Here is a 14,561-nt window from a genome sequence, read left to right as displayed (position 1 = left end):
TCTCCACAGTTCTTGATCTTAATGTATAATTAGTCACCTTCTTATCTCAAATCTGTAACATTATTATTTGGGTAATATCTGTGACTCTTTCTTTGTGCCAGGTACCACCTTTAGTTCATCTGTATCAATGCCCCTAAAACTTTTGAGGTTTTTTTTTTTTGCTTTAAATTTAAATTATTTTATTTATTTATATTCCAGTCATTGCCCAACCCCAGTTCCCCTCCCACAGTCCCTCATCCCATTCCTCCTCCCCCTCACCTCCAAGAGGGTGCTCCTCCAACCAGACCTCCTACTTCCCTGGGTCGTCAAGCCTCCTGAGGATGACACACATCTCCCACTAAAGCCAGACCAGGCAGACCTCTGCTACATATGTGCCAGGGACCTCAGACCAATCCCCCTTTCCTGTCCCACCCAGGTTCCTCCCTTCCTCTGCCTATCAAGATAATTTCCTTCCCACATCTAGCATCCTCAATTGGACCTTTCTGCGAGTTACACCTCCTACAATCTGTAGGTTGTATCCTGGGTATTCTATATTCTTTGGCTATTATCCATTTATTAGTGAGTACATACCATGCATGTCCTTTTGGATCTGAGTTACTTCACTCAGGATGATATATTCTAGTTCCATCTATTTGCCTGCAAAATTCATGATATCCTCATTCTTAATAGCTGAACAGTACTCCGTTGTGTAAACGAACCACATTTTCTGTATTTATTCTTTGGTTGAGGGACATTTGGGTTGTTTCTGGCTTCTGGCTATCTCAAATAAGGCTGCTATGAACATGCTACGAACCTTTAGTTCATCTATAACAATGCTTTTAAAGCATATAACGAACTCCTAGAACCGAAAGTTCGCAAGCTGCTATTTTAGTGGATATCTTGGACACTGTTGTCCCTGCAAACCTTGGAGTCACAATGCTGAGTAGGCATGGAGAGGTCTCAAATGTCACCATTCACCTCGTCATTCCACAGAGCTCATCATATTAGGACAGTTGGGCCTGGCAGGACAGAACAGCCACTTTAGACAGCTCTTTATTCTGGAGATGCTCCCTGGTTCTCATACTGGAATTCCCCCACACATTCCAGCCCAACAATAATTCTAATGCTTCCCTAGGGGGGAAAAAATCTAAAATTCTAACAGGAACAACAACAAAGCTTTATCATGGTTGATCTTGTTTGTCAACTTGCCTCACTGGAAGAGGGCCCTCAGTTAAAGAATTGCTTCCATAAGATTGCTCTGTGGGCATGTCTGTGGGCCACTGTCTGGCTTGCTAATTGGTGTAGGAGGCCCAGCCCACTGTGGACATTACCATCCCTAGAAAGGTAGGCTTGGGATATGTAAGAAAGGTAGCTGAATGTAAGCTTGGAAACAAACCAATAAGGACAGTTTCTTCATGGTTTCTGCTTCAGACTCCTGCCTTGGTTTCCACCAATGAACTATAACATGGAAGATAAAGTGAATCCTTTGCTCCCAGTAGTATTTTTTTGGTCATGGTGTTGATCACAGCAAGAGAAACCAAGCCAAAACAAACATCAACCAATAAGCTTCAAGTTTTTAACTGTAGAGTATAAACAAGACACTGGAGAGAAAGGTGACTGCACAGTAGAACAAAAGTATTTCGAGATGACTTGGTTAATTGTCATCTCAATCCTGGGGGTGGTAACACGTGTTATCTTTCACAGACACATAGCATCACACAGGAGCTTACAGGCATGGTACTGCCAGTTCCCACCACAAAGGCACTGTTAGAATCAATTTTCTGCAAAAGCTTTTTGATTGTGACCCATCTGTGTTCTGAGCTATTTAGTCAGAAATTAAAACATTTACATTTAATATAAAATGTGAAGCATTTGCTAACCTCACTTTAGTTCTATGATTAGTAACTCATGTTACTTATATAAATTAATCATATTGGGTGTTTCTCTCTCTCTCTCTCTCTCTCTCTCTCTCTCTCTCTCTTTCTCTCTCTCTTTATGTATATATATATATGTGTGTGTGTGTGTGTGTGTGCACTATGTTTTGATCGTTCCCACTCATCCTTATCCCCTGTCCTTCCCTCTCCTCTCTCCCACTCTGTCCTGGTCCCTTAGTTTTTTACTGTGTTAACTTCTTATGTCCTCCTTCCCATCTTAATAGATATATGACTTTTTGTTTCTACTGATAGTCACTCCTTCAAATAATTAGAGTCTTTAAATAACACTATGTGCCCACTTCTATATTTTATATCCTAAATATTATTTTTCATTTCCATCCCTTTGAGCCTAGAATGACAATAACGTATTTGGCATACCCATATCCAGAGTGTGGGGACAGGAAGCCATGGGAGCATCAGGAGCAGGACCAGAGCAAGGATTTCCAAACCTGGAAAATCTCATCCTAAGATCAGCAGGGGTAGGATTGGTCTCTGCCTGCCCTGGGCCAGCACATATCACAGATGGAGCTCTGGCCCCCACCTTTGTCAAGAGGAGATTACATAGCTGTTGCTCTCGGTGATCAGCCCAGGGTACTGGCCTCTCCAAGTAGGATCTTCTGCTGCAACTAGGCCTCATCAATAGCTTCTCTTAGGCTCTCCTCATCATGCCAAGCCTCATCTCCTTTACATGACTCCTTCAGTCCTGGGCCTTCAACTGCAATTGAGGCTGCACCTTCACCAATGGAATTCCATGGCCTCTCATAGTGCTGAGCCTCAGCTGTTCTTCATGACTCCTTTGTGTTTTCAAAGCCAGTACCATCTGGGTGACTCCTAGACATGACCAAGTACAGCTGCAGCACAAGGTACAACCTTAGCTATCTCTGGAACAGCTTCCTTGTGCTCTCAGAAAACACTTCCCAGAAGATTTTACCTCAATGATGCTGGTCTTTTCTTAATCACCACTAATTTCTTAGCTCCAGCTAACTGGCATCAATTGTCCCAGTAGTCCCTTCTATTCTTGACTCTAAAGCCAGAGCCACATGGCTGAAGCTGCCATGTTCTGCTGCTTGTTGGGGCTGGAACATTCCCCCCTACGTTCTATTTTTAGCTTTTTTTTTTTTTTTTTTTTTTTTTTCTGTTTTCTAACTTCCCCACTGCCTACGCTTGGCTAACATTTTACTTTACAGTTTTGCAGGTTGGTTGTTTTCATATTTTTGCCAGATGTATTTGCTGTAGAGCTTTGCTTTTCATTTTATATCATTAGATGTGTATTTCTTGGGGTCAGAACAGCCCTATTCATTTACTTGCGCTGTCTGTTTTTATCTACACAGAAAGAAGAGAACATGTCCCTGATTTAGCCACATGGAGGAGTGAGAATGTCTTTATCTTAATGGTCAGCTATTTTTTTTTTTTTTAAGCTTGAAACTAGAGTATCAGATTAAAAACAAAAATTCTGGGAGGTTTTATGGTTTTCTCTGGGCCAATGCCATTTCTAAAGGCTGTGCTGAGTCTAGATTTAAACTTTTTAGAGACTTTTTTTTCTGGTTTAGAGGTGAAGACAAATACAGAAGAAGATATTCAAGGAAAGTGGTGGCCTAAAGATGATCATGTTCAGATTAGGAAACTCCGAGCCTCAGTCGGCAGGCCTTGGAGCCCCACAGCCCTTGGTTAGATTGTAAAGAGCTACAACAAGAGCAATGACCAGAGCGAAGTCCCACTGAGGAGGCCGAGAGCGAATCCCAGAGTCAGCCACTGGGCCGTGCATGTGGCTGCAGCAGGGGAGTAGAGCCTGGGAAAGAAAGCAGAGAGACAGCTGGGTGGGAAGAAATGAAGAAGCCGGGTGTATGAAGAGCTGGACAAGCTCTGAACTGCAGGCTGAGTGAATGCAGTTGATCTGGAAACTAAAGGCTTTGGACACACTCTTGCCAGGAAACAAGCTAAGGGTCTGCGTGTTACTGCGTGTTACTGTGGCAAGATGACATTGCATCCACTTTGCATTGGTGAAGTAATAAGCTTATGCATTTGTTGTGTTTCTAAGAAAAAAAAATTACAAGCCATTAAAACCATCTGAATAACGAGCAATGTACTGGAACAGAAGAGCACCGTGAGGAAAGGCAACAGCTCAGTGAGGGCAGCTTCAGGGACCATTTAAGTCTAAGACACTCTGGGCTGTGGACTCTCCTTGGGGGAAGGTGCAAATAGAAGAGGAAGCCACTTAGCTCATGAGAAACACTGCCTCTAAGACTTGAAGCAACAAGTATCATTTGGTCATATCCCATCAGGCAATAATTTAAGCGCCAGAGAAAAGGAGACAGTGCTTGTCATTTATTTAATATTAATAAACAGTAAATATTTTAAAAACAAAACACAGTTACTTGGAAGTAGAGAAACAATCAACAGTTAAGCCTGCTTACTGCTCTTCCAGAGACCCCAAGATGGGATAAAAAGTGCTTGTAACTCCAGTTCCAAAAGATCAAATACCCTATTGTAGCCTCCAAAGGTCCCTGTGCACACACGGTAGATTCATAGACACATACACATAAATAAAAAGAAAAGTAAGCCTGTTGCAATGTCCTCTTCAACCCAAATAAACCCATTCAATGGAAACACCACCCAGTAATTAGAAACGCAAGCTGCACTGGGCAGATTCCCACTGCACTCTCTATTCCCCTCCTAGGAGATCCCAAATCACTTGCCGTTAACCATCCTCCTAAAAATTAAACCTAAAAACAAAACAAAACAACAAAAACTCCACCAGTATTAGAATAAGGCCAGGAGGAAAATAAGTTTAGGGAAAGTATTGAATTGTCTCTACCATATGCCTAAACGTTATTATATCTCTTAGATTTTTGTTTGTAAAGCTAACAAGTAAGTCAGCCATGTACTTTTTACCAGTCAAAATAGGCAAAGATTCCTAAGAGCAAACTAGTGAAGAGGTCATAAACTAGACCTGGCTTGAGCATTCGAAACCCTACAGCCCACCCCCAATGACACATGTTCTAGAGTGACAAGGCTACTCCCCCTAGTCCCTCTTAAGTAACACCCCTCCCTAAGGAGCCTATGGGGCCCATTCCTATTCAAGCCACCAAGAAGGAATCACTGTTCTACTGAGTAAGAAGTCATTTACTTTAAAACCCACCGTGTGCCCGGTTCTTTCTTCTGCGGCATTGTCTTGTTGTCCCTTAAATGGCTTCAGGCAGGTGTTAGTCTGTTCTTCACCTTAGTCTTCCCAAGCATGTGACACATTGTCAGAGCTTGTCCTCATATTGCAAACTAAGTGTGGGTTTTCAATAGCCAGTTTCTAGAAGGAAGGGTAGGATGTGAAAGGGATGGAGGGTAGGAAGAAAGGAGACGAGACAGGGACCAGGCGAGAGAACAGACAAACTGCAGATCTTGAGACCTCAGTGCGTAGTTTGAACTCGGTCACTGTGACAGAACACTGACCGAAACCAACGTGGGAAGGAAAGGCAAGCTTACTGCCGCTGGGGGGATAAAATCGATCATCCAGAGAAGCCAGATCTGGACCTCAGGCAGGAACCTGGAGGCAGGAACCTGGAGGCAGGAACCTGGAGGCAGGAACCTGGAGGCAGGAACCTGGAGGCAGGAACCTGGAGGCAGGACACGGAGAGAGGACGGAGAAACGTGGCTCACTGGTTTGATTATATAACCCAGGACAACCTGCCCCTGGTGGGCTGAGCCTCCCCACATCAATCACTAATTATGAAAATGCCCTCACAGACTTGCCTTCAGGACAGCCGGGTGAAGGCATTTTCCCAATCGAGACTTCCTCTTCCCAGATGACCCCAGCCGGCGTTGAGTTGACAAAACTGTACCCTGAACAGTCTCCTATTGATGTGTTTTCCCGCAAATATCTGTTAAGAATTCAGGAATTCTAAAGAGCACTCTTTCTTATGAGCGCTTTATGATAATAAATTTCCATTTAATTCAGAAAATTTTGTGGTTTTTTTTTTTTTTAGAAAATTAATATTTTACATGACAACAGAACATAAAATATATTCATTAAAGATCATGTCTCACTTACATCTGTGGCATATATATATATATATATATATATATATATATATATATATATATACATTAAAATTCCAGTTTCTTTAAATAGTTATGCACTAAACATACAAGCACTTCTGTTCACTCAGGCTCCAAACCCAAACCCCTAAGCTGATGAACAGAATCCCAGAAGATGTTGTTTTCTTGTTTTCAATCTGCATAATTTTTCCTTGTAATATTTACTAAATTTCCTATAATATTTACTAAAATTTTACTAAGATTTAAAATTTATAAATTCAGTATTTGCTAGTCATTAATTCTGGCCAGTGTGCTGGTAGCAAAGAACTCAGTTTTCTTCAAGGGGCTGACCGTTTCAAATTTGACCCTGCTCTTCCTTCTCCTGCTGCTCTTCCTCCTCCTCTTCCTCCTCTTCTTCCTCCTGCCCTTCCTCCTCCTTCTCAGGAGAGAGTGTCTGTCACAAGGGTGGAAGGACAGACCTGGGAGGACTGGGAAATAAGTTTGATAGGGTACATTATGTGAATTCCCAAATAATAGATAAAAATATTATGTTGGAAAAGAAGAATTTGATTCTTAAATTTTGATTCTTCAAAGTATCAAAAAAAGTGTACTACTTATTTATCTTCTAGGAGAGAAGAGAAGGAAAATAGGAAGGTTTGGAGGCCAGAAAGAATGGAGGAGGGAGAAGAGGAAGGAAAGAGAAGGGTGAGGCAGAAGGAGCTCTGAGTCCCACAGATCATTCTCCCAGTGGTGTTTAATTCATCCCCCTACTGCAGCAGCTTGGAGATGGTAAGGATCCTCTTCTTCCTCAGCACGCACACGCCCATCTTCCTACCACCCACCTCTTGAGCTTGTGAAGCTCCCACTGCTGTGGGCCTGGAGTTTCTCTTTTCTGGGCTCAATGTACCATGCCGTGTCCTGTTGAGAAAGCACAGATAGATTTCCACATTTGCACCACTAAGCTATCATCCCCAGAACCATCCTAGAGGAATGGAATCAAACCTTTGGGACAAAAGCCCTGCTGCCCTGCGAGTCCCACTAATGCCAGAAGCCATCCCTTCAGCTGCTAACTCCCCAGCAGCTCAAGGACCACATCTCAAAAATCCTAAGGGGAGATGGATGTCTGCGAAAGCCATATTGACCAAGTCGCCCTTTGAAACATGAGGAGCCCTATCTTTCTATCTTTGCATAGCAGACCCTCACAGCATCTCTCTGCTTGGCACACTTATCTCCATCCTAACCACAGACACAAAACAGTGACAAGAATTTGTGCTGACTTCTCAACTCATCTGGGGGAAACACACATACAGCGAAAAAGCAGGGGTCACTTTTAATTTTGAGGTTAGTCCAGTGTCTCCTTCATTAGTGGATTGTCTTGACTTCTTTGTTGTCCAAGAAGAAGAAAAAAAAAGTCCCAGACCTGGTTAGAAGTGAGCAAAATGTGTTCTAGCCTCCCTTTAGGAAGATGTTGGAAGACAGAACCACTGGAGAGTAAACAATACCGACTATGGGACTGTCATCAACAGCCTGGCCTGCGCCTTAGTGGCCAGGAAGGTAGATTTCCTTGTTACCTTTGATTTGGTGCCCACCAAACTATAAGGAGTTGACGGTGGAGGAGGTAAATAATTGAACAACCAGGTTGACTCTGATCCTCAATATGTAATATGTTACCAATTACATTTGTTCTTGGTAAAAGAGAGCAGCAGTCAGCAGGGGATGGCAAGGTGAGCATTCTGTTGTTTGAGGCAGTGTTTCACAATGTAGCCTTTCCTTCACTGGCATAGAACTTACTAAATAGCTCAGGCTAGCCTCAAACTCATGAGACCTTCCTGCTGCTGTCTTCTGGGTGCTGGGATCAAAGGTGTGCACAACCACACCTGGCCAGGATGGCTGTGTTTAATAACTACCTTCGCATTTTCCAGTTTGGGTTGTTTTGCACTTATATAATGAGATACGTGGGCTTCAATACCTGACTGAATTTTGTGTACATAAACACAAAATATGGCATATGAGTGTCAATTTCGGTGCCTGGACTATGTCATTTTAGGAAGGTATAAATTTTCCCTTCATTTTTAGCTAAACTTTAAATTAATAATTTTTCATCGATCAAAGTCTAGAGCTGCAGTCTGAGAACTGGAAGGCAGAGAGAGACGAATAGATTCCTGGGGCTCCATCATAACCACCCAGCCTAGCGGAATTGGTGTGATTGTAGTCAACCAATGAGAGACCCTGTCTCAAAGAAGTTAGCAGAGGGCTCCTGGGCACAATGTGTGAGGTTGCAGTTCATTGGAAATTGATAAAGTCTACAGGTGACCATTTCTCAACATGGTAGAAACTGAATTTTCTTTTTAAGGAAATTTATAACTACTCTGTGCTCACTTCTGACTCACTAACCTGCATTCCAGTAACCTTGTCTAGAAACTAAATAGACTTCATTGTATACTTGCTAGGTTAAATTCTCCTACTAAATATCTCCCGAATACTTACATATTTACAATAGACTATATATGAATATGTGAAGAATGAATTCATTCTTTTTTTCTCTAACTTTGCAACCTTTAAATATCAACAGTCTCCCCTTTCTTCTTCCTATACTTTTTAGGCCATGAATATAACAACTTTTTGATGGTCATCAGTAAGTCGATCAATTGTTTGATGGTATTTGGTCTCTGGAAAATGCCTCTGTCCATTGAGGCAAGTACATATTCACTCCGCCCTGGATTTGTCAGCTTAACACTGTGATCAGGCATGGTGACGGCTGCTGGGCTAACACAGAAAGAAGCACACAGCGGTCCAATGCAGTCAACTGTGGAAGGCTTAAAAAAGCCAACAAACCAAGTAAAACGTGTTTTGACAAGAAGAGCACAGCCTTGGCGCTGCTGGAACATTATCAGAAGGCTGCAGTTCTCAGACTCCCGGGCATGGATGCCGCTGGGACCCGGAAGAGTTCAGAACCGGAACTGAAGAGGGGGAGGGATAATCCCGCTTAGCTCAGGGTGAGTTCCGGTGCGGGCAGAGAAGCCTCCTGCGGGAGACCTGTATGAAGAAGCCCCTCCCCCACAGTAGTCCATGAGGAAGGAAACAGTCAGTCCTTGCTTGTCCAAACTGTTTATTCATGGTAGAAAATGGATGCCCATGACTTACTCAGGTTGGACCAGAGATGAAATTCCTTCTGCAGGAAGGAATGTCCAGGAAGGGAAGCTTATTGGCTAAACCCTCAGGACCCATCTAGATACCTCATTAGCGCAAAGAACTCTGGGTTTCCATGTTATGTGACTAGTTGTCACGGTTCTCTTAGTGGAGTGTTGGGGTCACATGCTCCAGGAAAGGAATCTGGTTGGGAACACACCCAAACGCCTGCTGTTCTCCATTATAAGAATTGCTGGGGTTGCTTAATCTGCTCAATTTTACCAGTTTTTCTGTCTGGTGGCACGGTTCCACTTGCCCCACAGGAGTGCATCCACCCCATCAAGTACCCATCTAGACATTCCAAGCTCTCAGGCAAGTCTGGTTCTATCCCAAAATTGAGAATCAGCAAGTTACTGTGGTAGAAGTCAATACACAAGTACAGGGCAAGTGTGTGTTTGTGTGTGTGGGGGGGGGTTGGAAAACCCAGACTCATATTTTCCTTCTGAAATGTCGTTTTGCTAATACCGAGTACTGTGGTCTGTCCTCAGTACTTGTTCTTTATTTCAAGCTTTTAGTCCTTCCCTTACCCCTGTTTGGTGTGATCGTAAGATTGCTCTCTGGACAATAAGATGTAGGCGGGCATATTCTCCGTCAGAGTCTTCATAAGTGAGCGAAAATTCCCTTGTGGCTACTCTTGTTTTTATCTACACCTGGAACACAGTTGTGATTAAGACACTAGTGTGGAGAAAGTGTGACGGTCTGAGACACTCTGGACCATGGCTACCAAATGAAAACCACCTTGTTTACCTCTGGCGTCATAGGAAAGACACACAGTGCTTTGTGTCTGAGACAGTGGTACCCTAGGACTCCATGCTAAGGAATGAAACAAAATCTCAAAACTTGTAGATGGGAGAGTGGACAGGATGGGAAGTACCTGTAATCTCAGCTACCCAGAAGACTGAGATATGAAGATCACAGTTTGACTCATCTCAAAAAAAAAAAAAAAAAAAAAAAAATTACCGTCTATATATATCCACCTGAAATACCAATGGGGTTTTGTACATAGCTAATGTAAAGAGTTCTTGCATGTTTCTAACTTACACAGCCGATCGCCCAAGTGCAACCCTGCCACTGTACCGTCCACCTCTGTGCTCTTATTTGGAGACATAATTCAGTTCTGGATTCAGAACATGTCTCTGTTCCATGAGATCCTTCTTGAGAACAGAGCCCCTACCCAAGATGGCCTCTCCTGCAATTGGAAGTAGCTTTGGTCCATAGTGTAGAGGCAGGAGGTAGAGGGTGTATTTAATTAAATCACTTTGATATCAGCAGTAGATATTGTATTGTATCCTCAAGGCAGATAAAAATTCAGAAGGTCGTGGAACTTTCCACTACTTGCCTATCAGTTTGGCTCCATCCAGCTATTAATGTTGAACATTGTTTTCCATTTCCTGAATGTATCAGAATCCTCTATTGTTTATATTGATTTCCTTTGTCTACCTACCCCCAAGAGATCTTTCTGAGAAAAATAGAACAGTGTGCAATGGATTACAATCTCCCTTCCTCACAGCCTCCTATTTTTATGTCCCAGGTTGACAGCTAAGGGAAGCTGAGTTGAATATTTCAGGATATCCTCTCTGCTCCGGGCTTCTTGCTCTTGCTTGTTGATGTCACCGTCCCACCTCAGCTGTGTGAGTCTAAGGACAATGCAAATCCCACCTGTCACTGTCCTGAGACAAATCCTGATGCCTTCTTCTCTCTTCTCTTAGGCAACACCATCTCACTGTTGACCTCTCGGCCATACGTGGTAATTCCTCTCCTTTTGATCTTCTACATCACGACTGTTGTCTTTTCTAAATGTCACAAGTGTATGTGTGAACTTGGCATAGATTACGCATCTTGCTTCATTCTGACCTGTATCAGATCATTAGGAATCACGGGCCCCAAATCGGTAAGAATTACACTTTGTCCTGGTTCTGTAATCCTGTATCTGCGTCTGATGATATAGAGGAGGATATCGGTTTTTATGATCTTCTACATGTCCAGATTTGACAAAGAAAAGCAAATTTTTACAAGAGTTCCTCATTGTGTTTACCTGACATATCTGAAAATTTTTCCCAAGAAATCCAGGACGAAGCAATTTCTGTTATTTATTCTTATGTAACTCTGGCTGCATAGATCAATGACTGATAAGCCATGCTCCTGGAGGACACGTGGACATTGTAAGAGAGATTCCTGTTCCTTTAGTCACCTCTAGTGGTAGCATAATGTGGAGACAGTAGGACCAGCTTGCGTTATGTGACCTTAGCTTTTAATGACAATAAATGAGGAAGAGAAACAAGAAGTGCTACTGACCAAGCTTCACAAACAAAACTGTAAAGATGCCTTTGTATAGATGCCATTTAACATTTATTTGTTTGTTTGTTTATTCATTTTTTATTAAATATTCTCTGTATTTACATTTCAGATGTTATTCCCTTTCCCCCACTTCCATATCCCCTCCCCTTCCCTTGCCTGCATGAAGGTGCTCCCTCAACCAACCCACCCTCTCCACCTCAGTGCCTTGGCATTCCCCTATGCTGGGAAAATATACCTCGACTGGATCAAAGGCCTCTTCTCCCTTTGATGCCAGACAATGTTATCCTCTGCTACAGATGCAACTGGAGCCATGGGTGTCTCCATAGCAACTCATTGGTTGGTGTTTTAGTCCCTGGGAGTTGTGGAGGGTTTGGTTGGTTGATAATGTTGTTCTTCCCATAGGGTTGCAAACCCTTTCAGCTCCTTTAGTCCTTTTCTCTAGCTTCTTCGTTAGGGGTCCCCCTGTTCAGTCAGATGGTTAGCTGTAAACATCCTCAGCTGTATCTGTATGCCATATCTGGCTCCTTAACATGCTTTTTTTTTTTTTTTTTTTTTTTGCTTAAGAAGAAAGCTTTAGTTAGCTGGTGTAACTACTGGACAAAGTCCACATGAAATTTGGTGAAGAGTGCTTGAAGGAGTGACAAGTTTTGCACAACACCGTAGACATCCATGAAGCCAAGTGCTGACTGGTTATTAGGGTCTAAAAGCCATTGAAGCAAATTAAAGGATTTTGACTTTGTATTGATAAGATCCAGGATCTGAGGGGTACATGCTTTTCGCTCTGGTTGGTAATTTCAGCTGAACTCAGGTTATATAGCCACAAATATAAATGAAGGTATCAACGAAGTGAACTGAGCCCCACCCTTTATGAATCCACCTTCTTCCCGCAACGCATATCTTCATCTTTCTGATGTCCAGTGTTATCTTAGTTATATTATTTCTTTCAATAAATAATAGATTTTATCTTCTTCATGAAGACTGCCCTGTCTTTTCATATGGATGGAGTTGTTCCCTGTTTGAGAAACAATTACCTCATGGCTCACAATCTCATTACGACAAAAACAAATTCACAAATCAGAAAATGTTATAAATTGCATATCTGCTAAGGCATATGGTACTGGCTGGTTTTGTGTCAACTTGACACAAGCTGGGGTTATCACAGAGAAAGGAGCCTCAGTTGAGGAAATGCCTCCATGAGATCCAGCTGGAAGGCATTTTTTCAACTAGTGATCAAGGGGAAGGGCCCAGCCCATTGTGGATGGTGCCATCCCTGGGCTGGTAGACCTGGGATCTGTAAGAAAGCAGAGTGAGCAAGCCAGGGGAATCAAGCTAGTAGGTAACATCCCTCCATGGCCTCTGCATCAGCTCTTGATACCTGACCTGCTTGAGTTCCAGTCCTGACTTCCTCTGGTGATGAACAGCAATATGAAAGTGTAAGCTGAATAAACCCGTTCTTCCCCAACTTGCTTCTTGGTCATGAAGTTTTGTGCAGGAATAGAAACTCTGACTAAGACACATATGCATTCAGAACATTTAAAGAAGTCATGAAAAATCAACAATAAACTAAATTTTTAAATGAGCAGAAGTTTGAACAAACATTTCTCCAGAGAAGATAAGTACTCACCAAGCAAGTGCAGAGATGTTAAATCCTTTGTCTTTATGGAAATCACGTCAGAGCAACCACATCCACTGGAATGGACACCATGAAAAGCAAGAACACTAGCAAATATTAGAGAGGATGGAGAGAAACAGGAATCTTCACACAGCAAAATGGTGCAGCTTCTTTGGAAAATAACTGGACGGGAGTTGGAGTCTTACCATATGACTGTCAATTCTGCCCTTCAAATGACCTACAAAACTAAAAACATGCATCCCCAAACTCTGCATATGAATTCATATACTGAACTTAGCCAGAACAGCCTAAAAATAGAAACAGCTGACATGTTTTTGTTTTTGTTTTTTTCTTAAGAGACATGTGGATTACTTCCGGGAGGGGCTTGTGTGCCTGGAGCGTGTGCTACGGGTGCAGACTGTGTTTGAAATAGCGGGAACGCTGTGGTTCCAGCGCCGGTTTTGACTGTCACATTACTATTTTCTCTCCCGAGGGCCGACTCTACCAAGTAGAATATGCTTTTAAGGCTACTAACCGGGTGGACTTACATCTGTAGCTGTCAGAGGGAAGGACTGCGCAGTTATTGTCACACAGAAGAAAGTGCCTGACAAACTACTGGATTCCAGCACAGTGACTCACCTATTCAAGATAACGGAAAACATTGGTTGCTTGATGACAGGGATGACAGCTGACAGCAGATCCCAGGTGCAGAGGGCACGCCATGAGGCAGCTAATTGGAAATACAAATATGGCTATGAGATTCCTGTGGACATCCTGTGTAAAAGAATTGCTGATATTTCTCAAGTCTACACACAGAATGCTGAAATGAGGCCACTTGGTTGTTGTATGATTTTAATTGGTATAGATGAAGAACAAGGCCCTCAAGTGTACAAGTGTGATCCTGCAGGCTACTACTGTGGCTTTAAAGCCACCGCAGCAGGAGTTAAACAGACAGAGTCAACCACCTTCCTTGAAAAACAAGTGAAGAAGAAATTTGATTGGACATTTGAGCAGACAGTGGAAACTGCAATTACATGCCTGTCTACTGTTCTGTCGATTGATTTCAAACCTTCAGAAATAGAAGTCGGAGTAGTTACAGTTGAAAATCCGAAATTCAGGATTCTTACAGAAGCAGAGATTGACGCTCACCTTGTTGCTCTAGCGGAGAGAGACTGAACGCTTACAGCTTACCAGATCCATGGTGCCATGTGTGCTTGGTAACAAGCCGCCATGATAGAGGCCCTGGAGACTCTCCTCCTGCCACTGACTGGCTAGGACTCTATAAATAAAACAGTGCTTTTAGAGACAAGGGGGGGGGGGGAGGCTGTGCACAAACAAATGGGATTTATTTGATACAACGGCCTAATCCTCAGACACACAGGAATGGAGCCCTGACATTAGCTACAACACAATGAACTCTGAGCGCTGCCAACGCTAAGTGAAAGAAGCCAGAAAACGAACGCCCAAATACTGTGATTCCATTTTTATGAAATTTCTAGAGTACGCCAATGTAAAGAAAG

At 42.8% G+C, this 14,561-nt stretch overlaps 1 protein-coding gene across 1 annotated transcript; it reads left to right on the top strand.

The window, feature by feature from the left end:
- The first annotated feature begins 13,590 nt into the window (after positions 1-13,590).
- Positions 13,591-14,240, top strand: LOC308430513 (proteasome subunit alpha type-6-like). The gene has a single exon (XM_080929655.1). The coding sequence runs from the start codon at positions 13,714-13,716 to the stop codon at positions 14,215-14,217; it is 504 nt and encodes a 167-aa protein (XP_080785781.1). The 5' UTR covers positions 13,591-13,713; the 3' UTR covers positions 14,218-14,240.
- The last annotated feature ends 321 nt before the right edge of the window (positions 14,241-14,561 follow it).

Source organism: Micromys minutus, assembly GCF_963924665.1.
Source record: "Micromys minutus genome assembly, chromosome: 15".
Taxonomy (NCBI): Eukaryota; Metazoa; Chordata; class Mammalia; order Rodentia; family Muridae; genus Micromys; species Micromys minutus.
This window is presented reverse-complemented; position numbering and strand designations above follow the sequence as displayed.

Excerpts from the sequence above, each read along its gene's own strand:
- LOC308430513 (XM_080929655.1), top strand. The coding sequence starts at position 13,714 with ATGACAGGGATGACAGCTGACAGCAGATCCCAGGTGCAGAGGGCACGC.